Source organism: Rattus norvegicus, chromosome 7 (assembly GCF_021556685.1).
Source record: "Rattus norvegicus strain SHRSP/BbbUtx chromosome 7, alternate assembly SHRSP_T2T, whole genome shotgun sequence".
Classification (NCBI taxonomy): Eukaryota; Metazoa; Chordata; class Mammalia; order Rodentia; family Muridae; genus Rattus; species Rattus norvegicus.
In genome coordinates, this window is record NC_141540.1 from 123,024,917 (window position 1) to 123,047,639 (window position 22,723).

General features: G+C 51.2%; 1 protein-coding gene, 1 long non-coding RNA gene and 1 other non-coding gene across 5 annotated transcripts; 1 reads left to right on the plus strand and 2 right to left on the minus strand.

Moving 5' to 3' along the window:
- Positions 1-1,604: 1,604 nt before the first annotated feature.
- Positions 1,605-7,961, minus strand: Nup160l1 (nucleoporin 160 like 1). 2 transcript variants are annotated; one of them, XR_015625796.1, is made up of 4 exons: positions 7,906-7,961; positions 5,287-5,426; positions 3,622-3,754; positions 1,605-1,905 (listed from the first exon to the last, which is right to left on the minus strand). It is a non-coding gene; the product is annotated as a nucleoporin 160 like 1 (long non-coding RNA). The 2 variants fall into 2 exon arrangements; XR_015625797.1 differs by lacking the exon at positions 3,622-3,754.
- LOC120093958 (small nucleolar RNA SNORA44) lies at positions 1,976-2,104 on the minus strand. The gene has a single exon (XR_015626224.1). It is a non-coding gene; the product is annotated as a small nucleolar RNA SNORA44 (small nucleolar RNA).
- Positions 7,962-8,030: 69 nt separating the features above from the next.
- On the plus strand, positions 8,031-22,582 carry Csdc2 (cold shock domain containing C2). Of its 2 annotated transcripts, none has more exon segments than NM_001170542.1 (4): positions 8,031-8,249; positions 18,203-18,504; positions 20,252-20,374; positions 20,739-22,582. In NM_001170542.1, coding segments are annotated over 3 exon segments (465 nt in total). In that variant the 5' UTR covers positions 8,031-8,249; positions 18,203-18,325; the 3' UTR covers positions 20,902-22,582.
- The last annotated feature ends 141 nt before the right edge of the window (positions 22,583-22,723 follow it).

Sequence of the window (22,723 nt, forward strand, 5' to 3'; positions counted from 1 at the left end):
GAGTTCAAGGCCAGTTGAGGCAATACAGGCAAGCTTGACTGTATTGAAAGAAAAGAAAAGGAAAGGAAAGAAAAGAAGAGAAAAGACTGGCCATGGTGTCTATACCTTCCTTCCCAGCATTTGGGAGGCAGAGACAAGCAGATCTCTGAGAGTTTGGGGACAGCCTGTCTACATAGTGAGTTCCAGAAGAGGTAGGGCTACAAAGAGAGATCATGTTTCAAAGACAAAAAAAAAACCAAATAGGAAGTGGCGTTGCCTGTTTATAATGCCAGCACTTGGGTTGGGGATTTAGCTCAGTGGGGGTTGGGGATTTAGCTCAGTGGTAGAGCGCTTGCCTAGCAAGCGCAAGGCCCTGGGTTCGGTCCCCAGCTCCGAAAAAAAGAAAAAAAATATATATATATATATAAATTATAATGCCAGCACTTACAACTCGGAAGCTTGAGGAGCAGGAGTTCAAAGTCATTGGCCAGTAGATTTAAGTGTAATGGAGTGTGGGGCGGCTGGTCTGGGCCACCACGGAGTTGGGATGTGTGTTTCTGGCATGGAAACCTGCCTTGGGAACTAGATAGGTAGAGAGATTGCTAACGGCTAAGAGAGAGGCCTTCAGCAGTGTGATGTGGGATGGAGCAAAGTGGGTGAGAGGCTTTGCTGACTGAGACTTAAGATATCTAGCAGGTATCTTGGGGATGGCAGTGCTGGACCTAGAATGGGATAAAAGACTGTTTTACTTTTTACAACAACACATAGTTGGTTTGATGTCAGAATAGTCTATACCGTCTCTACCAAAATAACAAAAAAAATAAATAAATAAAAAGCAATTTTTTTTCCCTTCTCACATCTTTAAAAAAAAACAAAACAAAAACAAAAACAAACCCTCCCTTGGCCTCTTCCCTCACAGCAAGTGCTCTGGTTTTTGGCTCCCTCTACCTGCAGAACTACCTAACCGGGTCAATAGCCTTGCTGTTTCCAGTTTCTTTCTTCTCTGATTTTTTTTTTTTTTTATATCTTTCTGCTATGTAGAACATAGGTTTTATACCTTTGTTCAGGCTGACTTTGAACTCACTATGAAGCTAAGGGGCTGAGGTTAGCCTTGAACTCCTGACCTTCCTACATCCATTTCTCAAGTGCTAGGATTAGAGGCACGCATCACCGGTAACCACGGTAACCACGTTAGGGTTCTTGCTCTGGGGTCAGGTGTGCTTTCATGTTCTTGTGACCTCATCTCTCAGGAAGCAGAGGCTGGAGTGAGTGAGTGTGAGAGGCTGGAGTGTGAGACCAACTTGAGCTACAACAGTGAGACCCTCAAAAAAAGAAAGAAAGGAATTTTCATTGTGCTGGGATGAGACCCTTGGTTGGGCACATGCGTGGCGTGTTTGAGGTCCCGTGATCCATCCCAGTGTTGATCCCAAAGATTCAAGAAGAAAGACCACTGATCCAGATCACCATAGCCAAATTAGTTAAAGCAACCAATTAATTAAAGCAAACTTCCTTTTTTTTTTTTTTTTTTTTTTTTTTTTTTCTGGAGCTGGAGACCGAACCCAGGGCCTTGCACTCGCTAAACAAGCGCTCTACCGCTGAGCTAAATCCCCAACCCTAAAGCAAACTTTTTTTTTTTTTTTAAATTTGAAGTCTTTATTGAACCAATTGCAGGTTAGGTTACAAAGGTATTTCACTTTTCCAAAATGCTGTTTCTCTTTGTAGACCAATCTGGCCACAAAAGGCTACCTGGCTAAGTATTAGCCAGAAACTTCTAAATCCCAGTGTGATCTTCTTGTGGCATTTTTCCAACAAATAATGCAGACCAAACCACAAGATGGCCACCTCACTGGTCACATGGTCCTTAGGTTAATGAGCAGAGGCTGACAGGCTGTCTCCTCACTCTTCCAAGAACCGCCCAAGTGCACACTGCAGAAGGAAAGTTTGTTGTGAATACCACAGGACAGAAGGACAGACAGCTCATAACTCCAGTGGAAAAACATATAGGAGAGCTGAGTGGCAACAGCAGGCACTGTGATAACCTGGGCTGTCAAAGTCTCTCCGTTACTCTGGCATGCAGTTGGAGATCCCATGGCTATGAGCAGCCACAGCCCTTGGAAACATGCTTAAGCAAACTTTCTTATTCTTGCACATATACGCAGGGGAGCCTGCCCCTAAGGTGGGGTTCAAAAGTTACCACTGGAGATGGGAAAGGTAAGGGCTCTTACAGCTCAGAGGTAGGGGGTTTCCAAAGGGGGGATTTGGCAGGCAAAGAGGTGGGTTTCAGGAGCAGAACATAATAACGTGGTCATAACAAGGGGTTATAATAACCCTTTGAAACAAAGGTAGGGTAGCAAGATGGTCAGAACAATATTTTGAAGCAAAGACATGGACAGGGGAGGGGGAGAGGAGCGGGAACTGGGAGGAGAAGAGGGAGAGGAAACCACAGGCCAGGCGAGATGTAAAATAAACACATTCAAAGAAACAAATTCAAGGTCATTATTTCTTGGCACAGGCCGTGCAGAACCATTTATAGTTGAGGTTACAGGTGGGACATAGCCTGATCCTTGAACATGAACAGGCAGGACCCTAGTTTGTCTTTATAGTGAGATGGCTTACAAGCCCAAGATGGAGGCAGGCTGACTCCTCCCCAGCGCAAGTAATAAAATGAACTCACATCTTCCTGTCTGGACCCTGAAGTACAGCGTCTCTCTCTCGGGGAGGAGCCAGGCTGGGTCCTCCCTGACCTCCCCTTCCAAGTCACAAGCCACCTGCCAGCAGCCCCCCTTCCCACCCCACTTCCTGCTTACTGGTTCTCTGAAACATTTATTGCCTCCTCACGTTCAGCACGTGGTTATTAGGTCGTTTTATTGCCTTCTCCATGAGAAGTTCCTGCTTTGCTCTGGAGTTTCCACTGCCTAGAAAAGAGCCAGTCTAGGAATTTGTAAGCATCTTGAGGACCTGCGTTTGATCCCCAAGACCCTCCCACTGAAAGGGGAGAACCAGCTGGGTTGTGGTGTCCTTTAATCCAGGCAAAGGCTGAGGCAGAGGCAGAGGCAGAGGCAGAGAGCAGAGGCAGAGGGCAGAGGCAGGAGGATCTTTGAGTTAGAGACCAGCCTGGTCTACACAGTGAGTTCCAGGTCAGCCAGGGTTGCAGGGAGATAGATACACTGTCTCAAAAAACCAACAACAAAAATTTCATCCAAAATCTGTCTTGGGTCAGACTGGCCATCTGACTCTGAGAGAGATCAAAGCAAGACAGCCCAGGAAAAGACATTGTGTCCTTTTCAAACAGCTAAAAAGTAGAGTATTCCGGGGCTGGAGAGATGGCTCAGAGGTTAAGAGCACTGTCTGCTCTTCCAGAGGTCCTGAGTTCAATTCCCAGCAACCACATGGTGGCTCACAACCATCTATAATCAGGTCTGGTGCCCTCTTCTGGCCTGCAGACATACATGCAGGCAGAAAGCTGTATGATGTATACATAATAAATAAATAAATAAATGTTAAAAAAGTAGAGTATTCCCAATAGGAAAGCTGCTGCTTATCTCATCTCCTTTCCTTGGTTTTAATTAATGCTCTAAAACTTTTGCTAAAATATAAACTCCATCTAAAGATTCGTCAGAGTATTGTGTAAGTTTTCTGTACCTTAAGATTTTTAAATTTAGCCAGGCCACGGTGCTGCACACCTTTAATACCAGCATTCCCATGGCAGAAGCAAGGCTGATCTTTGAGTTGGAGGCCAGCCTGGTCCAGAGAGGGAGTTCCAGGACACTCAAGGCTGCAAGAGAAACCCTGTCTTAGAATACCAAAAAATAAAAAGTAAAGGATAGAATCAACTCTTCAAACCTGTCCTCCGCCCTCCGCCCACAGACCCGGGTGAGCGTGTGGGCCGCACACATAAATAGATACATTGTTCTTTTTTTTTTTTTTTTTTTTTTAAGTGCCTAAAGACATTGGGTCTGGTAGAGCAGTACTTAGATCAGTGAGGGCGGTGATCAGCCTGTGGCGGGGAAGAGGAAAGACCCATCCTAATTTACAGGGCAGAAATGTGAGTGCAGGCTAGAGTCCTGTCCACTTCAGCAAAGCCACTTCAAATGCACTGTGGCAGAAAGAACAAAAATATCATGGAGTCAGAGTCTATGCTTTCTTCTATTTTTCTATTTTTTCTATTTTTCGGAGCTGGGGACCGAACCCAGGGCCTGGCGCTTGCTAGGCAAGCGCTCTACCACTGAGCTAAATCCCCAACGAGTCTGTGCTTTCTGTTTTTAACCCTCTAAGATAAAGTATGACTATGTAGCCCAGGCTGCCCTCAAACCCCTGATTTCCCTACTTCCGAAGTGCTGGGGTGACAGGTGTGCACCACCCTGCCTTTTTATACCCTCCATTTTAACATCTCCTCCAATGGAAGCTGTGCGACACTCACTGGGCAAGGCTCTTGCTTTGCTGTCATCTGAGACAAAGACTCACTATGTATGGAAGGCAGGCCTAGAACTCACTTGTGGACAGACCATTCTGGCCTCAAACTCAAGGCAATCCTCCTGCTTCATCATCCTGAGTGCTGGGATCACGTGTAGGAGGCACGACACCTGGGTGGACAAGGTTCTTAACCTCTCCTCACCTAAACTTTATCTCTATCAGGCCTGTAGACACCACTGGGATCTGTGTGCCCTGAAGGGTTAAATTGGTTGGTGCCACGCTGGTCAGGGCCTGGCACTGACTCTTGGTTATGGTGGATTACAGGAGCGAGACTGAGGTGTGTCCAGAGGACCTCAATGCTGCTAGGTTCTTCCCTCCCCCTCTCTTTGCTTCTCCCGGGTGAAGAAGGCTTTTCAGGAGATGAGCTTGAATTTTCAAGCTTCTCACAAAAATAGCCTTCACATAGAGCCCCTAGATGCAAGCAGATTTCTTTGTTACTTGGCGCGGCTGGCTGGTGGGTGGGCGGGTGTGTCTCTGCTGCTCACTTCCTGAATGAACAGCTGTGGTCTCTGTGTGCGTGGGGTAATCACCACGCTATTCCAAACCGCCGCCACCCTCCTTCATTCACTATGCTCTGCTGCCTGACAGCCCAGACGTGTGTTTACCAGTGGCAGGGTCAGAAAGGAACAGGACAAGAAGACCTTAGCCCCGGCCTTAGCCTGTTCCACAAAGGACCAAATCCCAGCCTCCATACAACTGGCCTTTGAGCCCTGCCTCCCACCTCCCATCTCAACTCCTAACACTGACTCTGCCAGCTCTCCCTGCTATATGACCCCCGGCCCATTCCTCTGATGGATCCCTCTGCCCATAACTGCTTTCCAGTCTCAGACAAACCTGGCTCATCTCTGGAGCTCAAGAAATCCTCCTTGGCTACTCCCTGGTCGCTCAGTTCAAGGCCACTGGAATGACAAACGGACCACCAAAATTGGATCCCAGGTTGGGTCACTGGCTCTGTTGGGCTGAGGGTTCTGGAACTGAGAGGGAAGAGGTAGGTCATTCCGCCACATGACACTAAGCTGTGCCCGTATCATCACTGCCTCCCCCCCCCCGCCCCCCCGCCCCCCCGCCCCCCGTGAGGACAGGTTGAGATGCATTTGGAAGATTCTGTGAGTTTAAGGCCAGTCTGGGCTTCTTAGTGAGTTCAAGGCTAGCTCAGGTCTCTGTTCTGCCAATCTATTACTTCAGAGTAAGTAAGTAAGACAATGAAGCCGTCTCAGAGAAGGAGAAAGAGTTGGAAGAGCAGAGAATTTAGGGGTAGAGAAGAGAAAATGTGGGGGAAGGTACAGTAACAGTTGCACCGTGCTTGCCCAGCATCCAGGATATAAATGCTCAGCACTTTACAGCTGTCCTCTAATGCATGTTCAAACCTGGCCTGGGCTGCAGGAGACCCTACCTCAAAAACAAACCAGGGAGGCAGAGGCTGGTTAGCATAAGCCTGTGACCCCAGCACTTAGGAGGCTGAAGCAGGATGGTCACAAGCTCGAGGCCCATCTGGGCTACACAGACAGACCTTGTCTAAAAGGAAGCTGAAATTCACTTGTTTTTAAAGGAGAAAAAGACAAAGGGAACTGGGGAACTGGAAAAGAGAGGAGGACTCCTCAGTGTGGTGCTTGGGACGGGACTAGAGTAGAGGCAGCACTCTGGATCTCTGTGGACACAGAGCAGAGCAGTCCCTCCTGTGCTGTCAGAAGCCAAGACTGAGCATAAATGATCTAAGAGGTTCTAGGAAAGGCCATATGTGACAGCGCACACCCCTATCCCAGAACCCACTCGGGAGGCAGAGGCAGGCACATCTGTGAGTTCTAAACCAGCCAGGTCTACAGAATGAGTTCCAGGCCAACCAAGGCGCTCCAGTATGTCCCCGTCTGAAAATTAAAATAAAACAAAAAGCCCACAACAACAAAAACATTTCCAGGCATGTGGACATGAGTGGTATTGCATCCCAACCCCCTATAACCAGGTTGCTAACACAGGCAAATTCTTCTCCCAGATGGCTTCCCTTTCCTCTCTAGTACAGTAAGGTCTACAAAAATGAGCGAATCTGTCATGTGCATAAAAAAGATCAAAGGGCCAGGTGGTGGTGGTGTATACCTTCATTTCCACCACTCGGGAGGCAGAGGCAGGGGGATCTCGATGAGTTCCAGGCCAGCCTGATCTATAGATTGAGTTTCAGGACATCAAAGGCCACACAGAGAAACTTTGTCTCTCGAAAAACCATTAAATAAATAAATAAATAAATAAATAAATAAATAAATAAATAAATAAATAAATGGCAAAGCACACTGCATGGCCCGGAGGAGCCCTAAAGAGACCATGCCATGTGTGCCATGTGTGTCCCTGGAGCTGGAGGTTGTGACTTGCCATACATGGGGGCTGGGACCCAGGCAGGCTCTCTGGAAAAACAGCGTAACTACTGCTGGTCTATTTGTTTTGAGGACACAGCGGTCTTCTCATAGAGTCAAGGCTGGCCTCAAATTCACAGCAATCCGTGGCCTCCTCGGTGCTGGGATCACAGGTTTGCCCGGCCGTGTCTAATTTTCTTTCTAATTGTTTAAATTCGTTATTCATCTTTATTTCATGTTTCACTCAAACTTGAAATCTTTGGGCTTCATCCTCCTGAGGGCTGGGGCTTGGTTGGTGCCAGCCTCCACAAAGGGCCCCTCCTTGTGACTCAGTAGTACTAAAGTGAGACCTAGGGAAGAAGCCTCTCTAGGCTGAGGTTGAGGAGGTGGGGCAGGGAGGAGGCAGAGAAGCCCTTTGTGGAGCCCTCCTGAAGCCTGGCCCTGAGCTCCCAGACAGTTGAGCCTTAACTGTCCTCTTGGGGAGGACTGGAGTCCTAAGGCTGAGGTCTTAAGAGTCAAATCCAATTCTGTCTGAAGCGATCCTAGACCTACACTGCCTCACTTTTAAAAGCCTCCCAGACACACAGACACTCCCCCCCAACCCCCCACCCGGGGTGTGTGTGTGTAAGAAACAGACACACACAGAGAGACACTTATTATTCTTTCAGAGTTCTCTTCTCCTGGATTCAGTAGCCCCTCCCAAGCACCTAATCTGTGCCAAAGAGATTTGAGCACATCCTTCACATGGAAACCTTGGAAGCTCTGAGGGGACAGAGCTGAGCACAGCTGCTGGCCACTGTCTGAGAGTCCAGAGGGAATGGAATGTCTGGGAGTCCCCAGGAACCTGGCTTGTTCCCAGAGGGTCTCATCTGTTCTCTTCCTGCTCCAGAGTATATCCTCCCACCCTGCAGGCCCTCCCGTTGAGCATGAACACTCCCCTCCCCTCCCCCAATCACCAAGAACGCACACTGTCTCTAGCTCTTCCTGCCCTGCATTCCCCAGCAGCTACCCTGACCTGGTACAGGGCAAATTATACCTTGGCCCAGCAATAAAAGCCACTTTCCAAAACAAGAAGCAGTAAAGCTCTAAGTGACGCAGCTTAGCCACTCACCCAGCACTCGCCTTGCTCAGGAGGTGGTGTCTGGGCCAGAGAAGAGATAGCCTAGTGTCCCTTTAAGCTACGAGTACAAATTCCCATCCCAGTCCCTCCCTCCAGCACATCCTGACGTCAGCAGGAGGGCGTGTGTGAGTGAGTGAGTGAGGGGCTGAGGTGCCTCCTGCACACACACACACACACACACACACACACACACACACACACACACGCGCGCGCGCGCGCGCGCCACGGAGAGTGCATCATCCAGACGTGACCCTTGCCAGCCAGCTCCACGGTCCAGAGAGATCGGGTGCTGCCCACTACAGGAGACAGTACCTGGACCCAGCTGCCAGGGCGAGGTAAGGGACCTGAAGGAAGCCCGTGATGGAAACTGGCAGAGGCAGGGGCCGAGGGCTGACCGTACCAAGAAAGGATGTGTGGAGTGAGGCTGGAAAGGTCGAGGAGCTGCATCAGCCAGCCCAGCTCTGCTTAGAGGATGCCGGGGAGGCAGAGGAGCCCACCTCCCTTCCCTTCTCTCTCCTTGACCCTCCAGAAAAGCTGAGGCGGAGTGGCTCCCGCGCGCGCGTCTGAATGTGTGTGAATGTCTGTGTCTGGGACTCGCGTCTGGGTTGAGAAGCAGGTAACAGTAGCTTCCTGCCAAGCCGCAGCCTCCGGTCTGGGAACTGGGTGAGGGATAGCCGTGACTCCTTCCAGACCCTAAAAGGCCAGTCGGGAGCACCTCTGGATCTTGCCCCTGAAATCTGCATTGAGGCCAGGGCAGAGGGGAGGAGCCGCCTGGGGCAGGCAGAGACCCAGAGCAGCTGTCTTCCCCTCACTCTCTTTTTCCCTAGTGTGGCAGTGATAATTGTGTCAACTGGCTGGAGGAATGGTTCCACGTTATTTTTGCCTTTATGCCACCCCATCGAGTCCTTGCCCTCCCCCGCATGCTGGGCTAGCTCTGACCTCCTCCTTTGCTTGGGTGCAGCCCACTGGAGGACAGGGGTGACAGACCAGCTGGCGGGCAACCCTTGCTGTGGGATGCAAGGACTCAGGTTGGCCTTGGCTGGCATCAAGCCCCTGAGTGGTCTGACCCTGGCACAAGGAGACTGAATGGAGATAAGGGGCCATGCTGGCACCCACAAGGAGACAGCAGGTTCCTGCCAGGCTGCTAGGCTGCCAGGCTGCAGGCGCTTCCCAGGGAGGAGGGGGGCAGGACTGAGAACAATAATAAATCCAGAGTGTGAACTGCTGCATCCGCTGGGGCTGGGGGAGGGGAGAAGGAAGTGTGCCTTGTGGGAGGTGGGCACCCCCTCTGGCAGCCTGGCACTGGCTTGCTTATATGCCATCCAGGCAGGGCCTTTCCCTGGGAAGGATGGGGGTGAGGAGGGGGGTGAGGAGGGGAGTGGGGGTGGGGAGAGCGCTTTCCCAAATCCGACTCCATCCCAGAGGTCTCTGGGCATGAGTGCCCAGGTTCTGAGTGTCTTTTCCCCTCCTCGCCCCACACTGCGTTTCCCCAAAACATCTATTTCCCAACCTTGTGTCTCTGGCCCCACCCCACCTTAACACAACTAGTGCAAACAGAAGCCAGCGGTGAAGGGTCCCAGGAGAACACACCAAGTTGTCCCAGGCCTGGAGACAGATGGCTGGAAAAGGTTTGAAGATGCTTATTGGCTAGGGAGGGCCTCCCTTGTGGCTCTCAAGGATCCACAGGAATGGATAAATGGGGGAGTGGAGATATTTGCCAGTCCATCCAAAGGCACAGGTCTCCCCCCTCCCCCGCATTCACCCACCTTGTGCAGGTGATACCCAGCAGAGGGTGCTCTTAGACTAATCGAGCTGGTCACAGGCCTGGTGTCCAGGACCCAGAGCTCTGTGCACAGGCAGCTTGGGGGAGATGCACAGCAAGGTGAGGGGGTACAATCAGGGTGGGGCCAGAACACACTCCATCCCCAGAAATAGTAGTCACCAGGCAGGAGTTGACTTAGCACCCTGGGAAGCCCAGGGACTTTGAGACCACACCATTGCCAATCTGTCACCATGTGTGACTTTGGCCAGTAGGATCCTCTCTCCAGAGGAGCCAGCATGGGAAGGTGACTTGTTTAAGCTCACACCGACAGGCTGAAGTGGAGCTTGTCTGTGAACTTGGCTCCAGGTAGCTACCCTGGCTTTCCCTCCCCCCACTAATGCCAGAAAAGCCCAGAGGCCTTAGAACAAGAGCCTCAGGGCTGCTTGGGCTTGTGAGCAGGAGAGTAAAGAGTCACTTAAATAATTAATCTTTAGGATTGGCTGGGACAGCCCCTGACACACACACACTTAGTGGGGGTGGGGGTGGGAAGGACTTTAATTAGGTCACCTCCGGCTGCTGCGGGGGGGGGGGGGGGGGACTGATGTGCATCCTAAGGAGTATCTAGGAACCTGGGGAGGGAGGATGCAGGCAGGTACCACTTCTGCCTGGTGGTCCGAAAGTGGCTGCCACCTTCCCAGGACTCAGCATGGACAAGCCTGAGACATTCAGCTCTCCCATCACCTTCTTTGTGGTCCCGGTCTTTCTATTTTTAAACTGTACCCATTCCTCCCTAGTGGCACCCCCATAATGGGGACTTGGAGCTGGAACACTTTTATTGGGGGTGTTGTTTTAAAGCTTCACAGAGCTGGTGAGTAATTCACCCAAGGTCACGGTCTGAGTCAGCACAACACCAGAAATAGAGCCCCGAATCCTGGCTCCCCAGTTCTTCTAAGGCTCTGCACATCATTCTCCAGGGGAGGCCGGCAGTGGGAGGTCTTGTACAGAGAATTGAGGGTTTCCTCTCCTTGCCTTGGCTACACAGCCCTCTTCCAGACCTCTCCAGGGCTCAAGAGGACTGCCAAGCCAGGCGGGTGACCTCAGCGAGTCTCTTCACCACCACCCCCCTCAGTTTACTCTTCCGAAGAATGGGTATGAAGGTGGTAATTACTGTTTACGGTTCTTATGAGGCACAAATGGAACAAGAGCCTGACAGGTGGTTAAGTGGATAGAGGGTGGCAGAGACTTGCCAAACTAGAACTGGCTGGCAAGTCTGTCTCACAGTCCACAGCAGATGGGGACCTTGTAAGTCCAAGGCTGTCTTCCCTGTGCATACTGGTCTGGTGTTTGCCCCCCGTTTATTTTAGTTGTGTGTGGGTGTGTGGCTTTTGTAGGACAGGGTTGGGAATTGCCTCCTGGGGTAAGCCCATGCAGGTGTTTTGATAACCTCAGAGTCGAATCGGACTGGCTGGCCTCCATCAGTCATCTGGACCCTGACGTTGAGTCGTGTGTCTAGGGATACAGGTGAAGCCCAGAGAATGACAGCTGCTTGTCTGAGGTCACACAGTGCTGCTGCTGGAGCCTCTTGCTTTCACTGGGATGCCCACCTTTAAAGGGGTTCTCATTGTCAAGATAGGCACTTGTAACCCCTCCCCCCTTTTCTTACCTTTTCTTGTTTTGTTTGTTGTTTTTTGGTTTTTGAGACAGGGTTTTTCTGTGTAGCCCTGGCTGTCCAGGAACCCACTCTGTAGACCAGGCTGGCCTGGAACTCCGAGGTCTGCCTGCCTCTGCCTCTGGAGTGCTGAGATTAAAGGTGTGTACCACCACCACCCAGGTATACCCCACTTTTTAGGAGGGAGGATCTGGGAATTGGAGCCCTGTCTCAGCTGGCTCTGGTCACCTATTCCCAGGGCTGACTCACTGCCTCGAGTGCCGCAGTCCTGTGACACTGTATCACACCTTGGGATAGCTCCAAATGGTACTGGTGTTTTGGCTTTGCCTGGTCCCACCACTGCCTATTAGTTTGGCTTTCATGCTGGGAAGGACATACCTAAGGCTCATTTCTGGGTCTCACATTGCCCCGCCTTTATAAGGAGCCGCATTTTACCTCCCGTACCACATGAACGTGGTGTGAAAGTGAGGCTCACTTATAACCCAGCATTCAGGTGGCAGAGGCAGGAGTTTGGGCATTTAAGGCTTCAATTGTCTACTTGAGACCTGCCTCGGACTCCTGTCCCCCATCCCCCAGTAAATAAACAAGTGGGAAACCAAAGGAAGAAGCCGGACATAGCGCTGGAGCCAAACAAGGAAAGCCTTGATTCTGTCTGTCCTTCCCTGCATCAATATTCTGGAAACAGGGTCTGTGCTGGAGCCTTGTTCTATATTTTCTTGTTCTCATCTCCCTGGGCTCTCTAGGTGTTTCATAACCTTTCCAGCTCCGGTCCCTCTCTGGTCCTAGAGAGAGTCGAATCCTGTCCAAGAAATAATAGCAACCGAAGACATCGTTATGGTTGGTCTAGCCTGCAATCCCAGTACTCAGAGGTGGAGGTCAGAAGCTCATCCTGGGCCATATGACTATATGTTAAGGAGCTGAAGCTCATCCATTAAAAAGCACTTGCTGCTCTTGCAGAAGGCTAGTTTGGCTCCCAGCACACGTATCAGCTCCAGGGGATCTGATGCCCTCTTCTGGCCTCTGTGGGTACTACACACATGCATGCATAGTAACTTGTTCACACTAAATGGATAGACGAGTAAATACAGTTTAAATACTGTATTTTTTTCTTTTTTCTTTTTTTTTATTTTCGGAGCTGGGGACCGAACCCAGGGCCTTGCGCTTGCTAGGCAAGCGCTCTACCACTGAGCTAAATCCCCAACCCCTAAATACTGTATTTTTATTAAGTTAGTTTTAGTTTTCCAAGACAGGGCTTCTCTGTATAGCATTGCCTGTTCTGGAACTGGGTCTGTAGACCAGGCTAGTCTGAAACGCAGAGATCTGCCTGCCTCTGCCTCCTGAGTGCTAATGTTAAAGGTGTGCGCCACCACTGCCCAGCTCAAAAAAATTAAAATATTTTTTTTAATTTATTTTATGTGAGAACATTGTTGTTTTCTTCAGTCAAGCACACCAGAAGAGGGCATCAGATCCCATTACAGATGGTTGTGAGCCACCTTGTGGTTGCTGGGAATTGAACTCAGGACCTCTGGAAGAAAAATCAGTGCTCTTAACCGCTGAGCAATCTCTCCAGCCCATCAAAAAATTAAAATCTTAAGAAAACAAATTCAGGGCTGGAGAGATGGCTCAGTGGTTAAGAGCACCCGACTGCTCTTCCAGAGGTCATGAGTTCAATTCCCAGCAACCACATGGTGGCTCACAACCATCTGTAAAGAGATCCGATGCCCTCTTCTGGTGTATCTGAAGACAGCTACAGTGTCTTCAGGGGAGGGGCACTGGACAGATGGCTCAAAGGCTAAAAGTGGTTACTGCTCTTCCAAAGGACCTGAGTTCCTTTCCCAGCACCCATGTTGTATGGCCCACAACTGCCTGTAACTGCATCTCTGTAGGCATCGGCACTCACACATGACACATGCACAAACACATATATACATGCAGTTAAAAATAATAAAATAAATCTTAAGTAAATAAAAAAAATGTACTAGCAGTCAGGCATTGTGGAGCAGGTCTATAATCCCAGGATGTGGGAGGCTGAGGCAGAGGGATTGCAAATTCTAGTCCAGTTTTGGATACATAGGGAGTTCAAGACAATTTGTATAGGGAGACTCCGACCCTCCCCCAATTCCAAAGAGAAAAGCCACAAGGGGCTGGGGAGAGGGCTCAGTGAGTGTACAAGGGGCTGGGGAGAGGGCTCAGTGAGTGTACAAGGGGCTGGGGAGAGGGCTCAGTGAGTGTACAAGGGGCTGGGGAGAGGGCTCAGTGAGTGTACAAGGGGCTGGGGAGAGGGCTCAGTGAGTGTACAAGGGGCTGGGGAGAGGCCTCAGTGAGTGGACAAGGGGCTGAGGAGAGGGCTCAGTGAGTATTCGCAGCAAGTGCCCTGCAAGCATGGGGTCCCGAGCTTGGTCCCGATACCAAGGTAACAGCCAGGCCCTCCAGATCCTCTGTAACCCAGCACTGGAGGGTGGAGGTAGGGGGATTCCTGAAGTTCATCTGTTAGCCAGGCTAGCCTGTCTGTGAGCTCTGGGCTGAGAGAGTGAGACTGTTTTGATGAATAAAGCGGAGAACATTAGAGAAAGACATTCAATGTGAGTCTTTGGCCTCCACACGTTTGCACACGCATGTATTCTCTCTCTCTCTCTCTCTCTCTCTCTCTCTCTCTCTCTCTCTCTCTCTCTCTCTCTCATAAAACAAAACAAAAAAACCAAAAATACAACGTATCCTGGTTTGATTCTGCCTAAGACATTGTGTCCTTGATTGATTGATTCCTCTCTCTCTCTCTCTCTCTCTCTCTCTCTCTCTCTCTCTCTCTCTCTCTCTTTCTCATTTTTATCTGTACAGTAGGATAATAGCACTAACCCTTAAAGGATGCTGCAGGAATTAAGCCCAGAAAAGGGAGCTTTTCGCCTGTGGGGCAGGGGAGGAAGGGAGCAGTCTGTAAAGGAAGGAGGAGATAGAGCAGGACTGGTCCAGTCCTGAACCAGTCCTGTGTGTAAGGAGCTGCCTCCAGGGCTGCAGCACCTGCCGGGCTCTGCCATATTTGCCCACTTTCACCCTCTGTGAACCCTGACCTGAGGAAGGAGGGCCTCTTGCCCCAATCCAGCACCGGAGTTGGGGAGATGAGGCCACGCCTGCCGGAGACACTTCCAGATTAGAAACTGGCTCTAGTCAGTCCCTGCCCTCCTTACCTAGGATAAAGGGTCCAGAGAAGGCCTGCTCGTTCTGTGGCTCCCTAGGCCCGCCCCTGCCCCCCCAGAGTCACTTCCAGAGCTCACCCAGGCGGCTTGTGACCTTTTCCCGCTAGCAGCTTAGCTGGTTGCCCTTCCCCTCCCCACGCCCCCTCCCTCTAGCCACTATCACCTGGCTGGTGGAGCAGCCCCTGCGTCTCCTTGGTAACCACTTTGGCTCCACCCCCACCCCCCCACCCCCCCACCCCCCACCCCCGCTGACACTGCCCTGCACACCACCTTGGGAGACTGCAGTGAGCAGGTTCAATGGCCCTGGTTCCCAGGAAGAAGCAAGAATCCAGGGACTGGGACCAGCGTTTTCCAGTCTGGGTGCCTCTGGGGACTTTGGTGCCGCCCGCCTTATCTTTGACAACACTTTAATTGAGATGCAAGTCACACATCATGCAGTTCATTTGTTTGGGATTCCTGGTGGAGCTCCACGGTAGAGAGCTTGCCTGGGAAACCATGCCTGGCACCAGGAAAAAAAAAAAAAAACAACTCGCGGCAAGACCAGTAATTTTTTACTTAAAACAGATGACCTTTAAGACAACCCCCCCCTTTGTCTCTCTCTCTCTCTCTCTCTCTCTCTCTCTCTCTCTCTCTCTCTCTCTCTCTCTCTCTCATTTTTCTTTCCTTCCGTTCTTAGTTTTGTTTGTTTGTTTGTTTGTTTTTAAGGTTTGAGTTTTGTTTTGAGACAGTGTTCTTACTCTGTAGCCCAGACTGGCCTTGAACTTGCAATCTTCTGGAACTTCTGTCTCTGCCTCAGGAGCGCCAGGGTCACAGGTGGGTTGCCGCACTCACCTGAAGCTTCTGATTTGGATGTTTTCCTCTTAAGGGGCACAGAGTACAATATGGGAAAACATTTCCTAAGCAAATGTGAGACCTTGGTTCGATGAGGGAACACTGCAGATGGGTGGATGGGTTATGGGAATTTATTTCAGTGGTAGAGCCTGGCAGGGGTGAAGCCCTAGTTCACTCCAGAGTCCTGGGGCAGGAGCAAGAGAAGGTGACATTCTGGGGAGTATAGTAAGAGCTTGTCTCAAAAAAAAAAAAAAAAAAAAAAAAAAGAAGCCAGGCAATGGTGACACAGGCCTTTACCCAGCTCTAGGGAGGTAGAGGCAGGCAGATCTTTGAGTTGGACGCCAGCCTGATCTACAGAGCAAGTTCCAGGACAGCCAGGGGTACACAGAGACATCCTGTCTCGACAAACCAAAATGAAATAAAACAAAACAAACCACAGCCCATCTTTTTTTTTTTTTTTTTTTTTTTTTTGGTTTTTTTTTTTCCGGAGCTGGGGACCGAACCCAGGGCCTTGCGCTTCCTAGGCAAGCAGTCTACCACTGAGCTAAATCCCCAACCCCACCACAGCCTGTCTTTAATCCCAGCACCCTGGAAGCAGAGGCAGGCAGACCTCTGGGAGTTAGAAACCAGCCCTGGCTGGGCTGGAGAGATGGCTCAGTGGTTAAGAACCCTGACTGCTCTTGCAGAGGTCCTGAGTTCTAAATCCCAGCAACCACAGGGTGGCTCTGTAACGGGATCTGATGCGCTCTTCTGGCATGTCTGAAGACAGCTATAGTTGTGTGTGTGTGTGTGTGTGTGTGTGTGTGTGTGTGTGTGTGTGTGTGTGTGTGTGTGTACTCTGTTAAAAGGGGGGAGGGGAGGGTTGGGGATTTAGCTCAGTGGTAGAGAGCGCTTGCCTAGCGAACGCAAGGCCCTGGGTTCGGTCCCCAGCTCCAAAAAAAAAAAAAAAAGGAAAAAAAAAAAGGGGGGGGAGGGGACTGAAGAGCTATGAATACAGATCATAGTTGAATCCAGAAACGCAGAAAATAAATGTTCTAAATAATGATGAAGTGAAGGAGTAAGGGTGTAGGGAGTGGGCACAATGCTCCTTTGTGATTAGGGACTAAAGAAGGGCTTTCCTATTGCAGGCTAAGCCAATTGGCTAAGCCAATCTTCACAAAGACCTGTGAGGGGGAAGGCAGGGTGTGCCCGTCCCATTGTACAGATGAGGAAACTAAGGCCAGTTAAAGTGCTACCCAAGGTCAGCCAGCAGCTAGTAGTAGCAGAACCGAAGGTTTCTTGGTCCTGAGATCCTATCAAGTCTTCCAGGCTACCCGTCTCTCCCAGTTTCTGTAGCGATATCTCTTAGGCTCTGGGACTCCACGGTTCTTGAGGAAGAGGGCATGGGGCCTGACAGGAGAGTTACAATCTTTTCCTCAGTAGAGGAAGGTCTTCCAGGTGCCAGGCCCCTAAAGTATACAATGGCAGACAATGAAACCCCTTATACTTTTTCTTTTTTAAAGCGGAAGCACTCGCTAGAGCAATGGGTTTGGTATCAGTCGATGCCCATGGGCACGAAAGCTGTCTCAACCCACAGCAGAGACCACTCCCTAGGGAGGTTCCCATCTCCTGCGGGGATCGGGGATCGTGGCTGTTCCGCAGTCTCCATCCCACCCTGCTAGATGGGGATAGACCCAGGCGTGAGCATGTGCTCCCCCACTGAGCCACATCATCAGCCTTTCAACCTCATTTTGAGAGGCAGAAACTGGGTTAATGAAAAGTAGAACATGAACGCGTTCCCAAGAGCTCACCGCGTGCTCGCTGCGCCTGTTTTGGGGGCATTTTGGATGGCGTTTGGGCCTCGGGGCAAGCAAGCTTCCTCTAAAATACGAACCAACACTACCCATAATGCAGAGCTGGAAATGACATCAAAGGTCAAGAAAGAGTACTGACTGAGACCAGTCGGCCAGTAAAGCCTGCACTTCTGTCTTGTGGGCTGTGGGGAGGTCACCATATCATAGGTAAAAGCTCTGAGCCTGAGCTGTTTTGCCTCCCGCTTGTCCCCCTGCAGACCCCTGGGTTATAGAATTAAACGCAAGCTGGGGGGTTGGGGATTGCGCAAGGCCCTGGGTTCGGTCCCCAGCTCTGGGAAAAAAAAACAAAAACAAAAAACAAAAAACAAACAAACAAAAAAAAACCGCAAGCAGAAAGTATTTAGGGACTCTAAGGCAGGTTCTGTTTTGTCCTGTGACCAGGCCTCAGACTTCCTCTGGAATCCAGGATAACCTTGAACTTCTGGTTCTTCTCCCTCTACCTCTAGAGTGCCGGGGTTATTACAGGCACCCACTGTCAAGCCTGCTTTGTGTGTGTGTGTGTGTGTGTGTGTGTGTGTGTGTGTGTGTGTGTGTGTGTGTGTTCTGTTTTCTCTTTTGTTTTGTTTTGTTACAGGGTCTCTGTGTGTGGCCTTGGCTGCCTTAGAACTAGCTCTGTAGATCAGGCTGGCCTTGAACTCACCGAGATTCCCCCTGCCTCTGCCTCTCGAGCGCTGGATCAAAGGTGTGCGCCGCCACACTGGACTTATGCTTTGTTTTATGTGCGTGGCATTGGCTACGAAGGCATTCTACCAACTGAACTGTCCCCAGTCCTTTGTTTTGTTTTGGTGCTGGGGACTAAAGTCAAAGCCTCACACATGATAAACTATGTGATCAGTTTGTCTTCCTGGTGAGGCTACCGAGGCAGGGTGGGACCATGAGCGTCTTTGGGAGTGGCTGGCTTCAAACTGTCCTTTCAACTTGTGTCCTGTATCTGGAGCTGTTCCCTGGCTGGGCTTAACTGGGTTTGTCTCTTTTCTTACAGACGGAGTCCATAGCTGGTGAGGCCAGTGAGCAGGGCGAGGCCAGGCCCTGCCCGGAAGGACACCAGAGTCCTTCACCGGCCCCTGTGCTCCAGAGCCCTCCCGGCTCTCCTGCTGGCCCCGCCATGACATCAGAGTCTACATCACCTCCGGTGGTGCCACCTCTGCACTCCCCCAAGTCCCCTGTCTGGCCCACTTTCCCCTTCCACAGGGAGAGCAGTAGGATCTGGGAACGTGGTGGTGGCGTCTCTCCTCGGGACCTGCCCAGCCCTTTGCCTACCAAACGGACCAGGACATACTCCGCGTGAGTCCCTTCCCCTCCCCTAGGTCCCATGATGATTCTCACATGGCCCCCGGCCTGCCCATCCTCCCAGGATGACACTAGGGGCCCTTCAATCCACAAAACTTACTGTTCAATAGGCCATTTGTCCCAGGGTTTGAGACTTAACACTTACTGAGCTCCTGACTGGATGAGTAAGACTTGTCTACATGTTCTGAATACTAGGGAAGGACAGCTGGGGTGCAGGAAATGAGGACATCATAGCTGAGTTTGAAGATGCACCCGATGATGGAGCTGGAGAGATAGCAGTTAAGAGCACTGACTGCTCTTCCAGAGGTCCTGAGTTCAGTTCCCAGCAACCACATGGTGGCTCACAACCATCTGTAATGGGATCTGATGCCCTCTTCTGGTGTGTCTGGATATCGACAGTGTACTCACATACATAAATAAATGTTAAAAAAAAAAAAAAAAAAAGCTGCACCAGATGAAGAAGGGACTTGGAGCTCCACAGATATAGTGAGACTTTTTTTTTTTAAGATTTATTTATTTCGGGGGTTGGGGATTTAGCTCAGTGGTAGAGCGCTTGCCTTAGGAAGCGCAAGGCCCTGGGTTCGGTCCCCAGCTCTGGAAAAAAAAAAAGAAAGAAAAAAAAAGATTTATTTATTTCATGTATGTGAGTACACTGTCGCTGTCTTTAGACACACCAGAAGAGGGCATCAGATTTCATTACAGGTGGTTGTGAGCTACCATGTGGTTGCTGGGATTTGAACTCAGGACCTCTGGAAGAGCGGTCAGTGCTCTTAACCACTGAGCCATCTCTCCAGCCCCATAGTGAGACCATCTTAAAATAATAATAGGGACTCTGATGTGGCAGGCCAAGCAGCATAGAGTTAAAAGGAAGGCTGGTGAACTATAGGAACCATCCTTGGGCCTTTGGGACGGTGACTGAGGCCAGACAGGAAAGATCTGTGGGTGCCAAAAGGTCTTGCATTTATTACTGTTATTGTTGATGGTGTGTGTGTGTGTGTGTGTGTGTGTGTGTGTGTGTGTGTGTGTGCGCGCGTGCGTGTGTGAGTATTTGTGTATGTACATGCCACAGTCTGTGTGTGGAGGTCAGAGGACAATTTCTGAGGACTGGGTTCTGGAATCCAAACTCAGGTGCCCACGCTTGGCAACAGTGCATCCCCATCCCCTCCCCACCCCCAGCCAGCTCATTACTGCTGTGCTTTATTGAGATAGGGCTTTGCTCTGTAGCCCAGACTGACTTTGAGCTGGCTGTTATTCTGAAGGGGATGTGGGTGGGGTTGTGGGTATGCGCCACCATGCCTGGCTACAAGGTTTCTGTAACTTACTGATCTGGATAGCAAGTGTACATTGACCTTGTCTGAGCCGAGGCTGGAGCAGATGCTCGGTAAACAGTACATGGGGAGAGTGGCCTGTGGTTAGAAGCTGCCCTGGGAGATGGGGAGGTGCCTCTTGGTTTTTGTTCTGGCTTTCGGTGCCAAGGATGGAGCTTGAGCCTTACCCATGGCAGGCAAGTCGTTCGCCACTGAGCTCCACCCCTAGGTTCACTCAGAAGTCTTCCAAGTGGAACCCATTTAGGCTAAACATCTGGATAGAGGTGCTATTTAGGGAGACACTGACAAGGAACAAGGAGATACCTTTGTTCCCCGTGGAGAGGCACTGGGCAGGCCGTTGTCCCTCTCTGGGCCTCATTCTTTGTTATCTATCCAATGAGGCCGTAGCTCCAATCCCTCTACCCTATCCCCAGGACAGCTCGAGCCTCGGCTGGCCCTGTGTTCAAGGGCGTCTGTAAGCAGTTCTCACGCTCCCAGGGCCACGGCTTCATCACGCCTGAGAATGGCTCCGAGGACATCTTCGTGCATGTTTCTGAGTGAGTCCCCTCTACTTCCCCGTTTCTGGCCAGGCCCTGCCCAGTGTCCAGTCTCCCTTGGCCCTCCCCTAGCTGCTGAAGTGTGAGTTCCTGCTGACTCTCCCTGCTGAGGAATGCTGGGGTCAGGTAGGGATCAGCTGCAAGTCCACAGAACCCTGATGCTCACTGCTGAGGCTCTGAGGTCCTATACTGACACAGGAGTCCTGAGAGAGCCAGACCTTAGAGGGAAGAACTATCCAGATTCCCCTTTCATGGCCTAGATAAACTACGACCTAGAGCTGGATGAAGGGCTCTGGTCTAACAGGGCTGGGAGCTACCTGGGGAGGTCTGATGTCGAGCTGACCCTTCCCCTTCTGTCCACCAGCATCGAGGGGGAGTACGTGCCCGTAGAAGGAGATGAGGTGACCTACAAGATGTGTCCCATCCCACCCAAGAACCAGAAGTTTCAGGCTGTGGAGGTGGTGCTCACCCAGTTGGCTCCTCATACCCCCCACGAGACATGGTCTGGCCAGGTTGTGGGATCCTAGTCAGGATCCTCCCACAAGAAGGCAGGCAGCAGCCAGTCTGTGCCCCCACTGTGCTGCTGACCAGCCCTTGGGTGAGCTTGTTTGTCCGCCTGTCTGTCTGTGCTTGTGGCTGTGAATGTGTGCTTCCACCTGTGACCCATGACCTGTATGATCCGGCCTAGGGTTGGATGGAGTGCAGCTACCAGCCCCGCCTTGGCCTGTCTCTCCTTCCTCCCAACTCTGTCACGTAAACATACCTTCTCCCCCTCTTGCCCACTATCTATATACTGAGTCTCTGTGGGTCTGCGTCATGTTCTTGAGAACCCAGGGGGACCCCTCTCCTGTGAGCCCATTCCTCACTGCTGTCCTCAGATCTACCGTCTCCAGTCCCCAGGCCTGTCTGCTTACGTCCCTGTCTCCAGTGCTGGACCTGGGTGTCTGCCACACCTGGACTCGTCCTCAGAAGCCAGGCCCCTGAGTGCTTTGTAGGGGCCTCCTTTAGGGAGGAAGAGGGCAAACCATGGAGGTTCATGGCCAGTCCCTGCTAAAACCTAGCTCATCTTCCTGTCCCCACCCGTTTGGTGCCCTGAAGAGAACACAGCTGCGAGCAGGAGGGAACTGAGGCACTCCTGTTGTGTAGGCCAGTCCTCTCTCCTCAGCTAGCAGATGATCTTTCAAGCCCACAGAGCTAAGGTCCCTCACTCTGAGGTGAGGAGGGGACATGGTTTCCTCCAGCTTGCTTGGGCAGAACCGTCTCTTCTGCTGGGATGCCCAAACCCTGTGGATGCTCTGCCCAGTGCTGGCCACCACAGCAGCTAAGGATGCAGCGACAGACTGACATGTCACCTCAGGCAAGGCCAGGTCCAGACACCCCAAAAGAATGGTCCTCAGCCAGGGAGACCACTGGCCTTGCCCCTCTGCTCCCATTAGACACATTTCCCAGAGCTATGCAATGGCTCTAAGTCCCTGACAGGTCAGCAGCTGAGGTGGCTCTTATCCCGTTCATCCCAAAGTGTGACTGTCCCTCTTACCTGGAGTCCCTTTGGAGTTAAGATGTGTCCCCTCTAGAGAGCCCATTACTTAATGAGAGGATAAGGGCCTGACACAATAATGACCTTTATGAGACCCAGTCTGGAAGTAAAATGTGAGCACAGATGGCCGGGATGAAGGGGTCAGTGGTTGTCTAGGTGGCCTTGTAGGTGTTCCGGGACCACAGGGTAATCATTTGGGGCATTTGCACCCCAACTTGGCCTAGCACCCTTTGCACAGAGCCCAGCAACTTAGAGCTGCTAACAAGTGCTGGCCAGTCCTCCACCCTAGGAAGGACCTGTCTGACACCCCACTGTGAACGAGGATTCTCCAGCAAGGCCTGTCCCTGGAGAACGGTCCTCGGCAAGCTTGAGGACCTGAGTTCAAATCTCCAGCATGCCTGTAACCCAGTATTGGGTGATAAGACATAGGCCTTTGACAAGAACTTATTGGTTCAGGTGAACCCCAAGGCCACCCAGGCCTCCCTGTTGTGAGTAGGTCCTTTGCAGCCATCACCCTGAGGCTGCCTTAGTGGTGGGGACAACAGGCCTCCTTCCTACTCTTGGGCCCTGCAGTGCCCAGTCAGAAACTTCTCCACTCAGACCCCAGCCACGGATTCCCCAACCCTCCTAACACTGGCAATAAACTCAACTGTGACCCACTCTGCCCCTGAGCTGCCTGTCTCATGAGTGTTCTTGTGGAAGGGGCTGAAGAAGAACACAGCATATCGGCCAAGTTTGGGGGTTCAGTGGATCAAAGACCTCCCGGGGCAAGCCTCAAAGCTTGGCCTTAGGAGCATGTGACCAGAACTGTC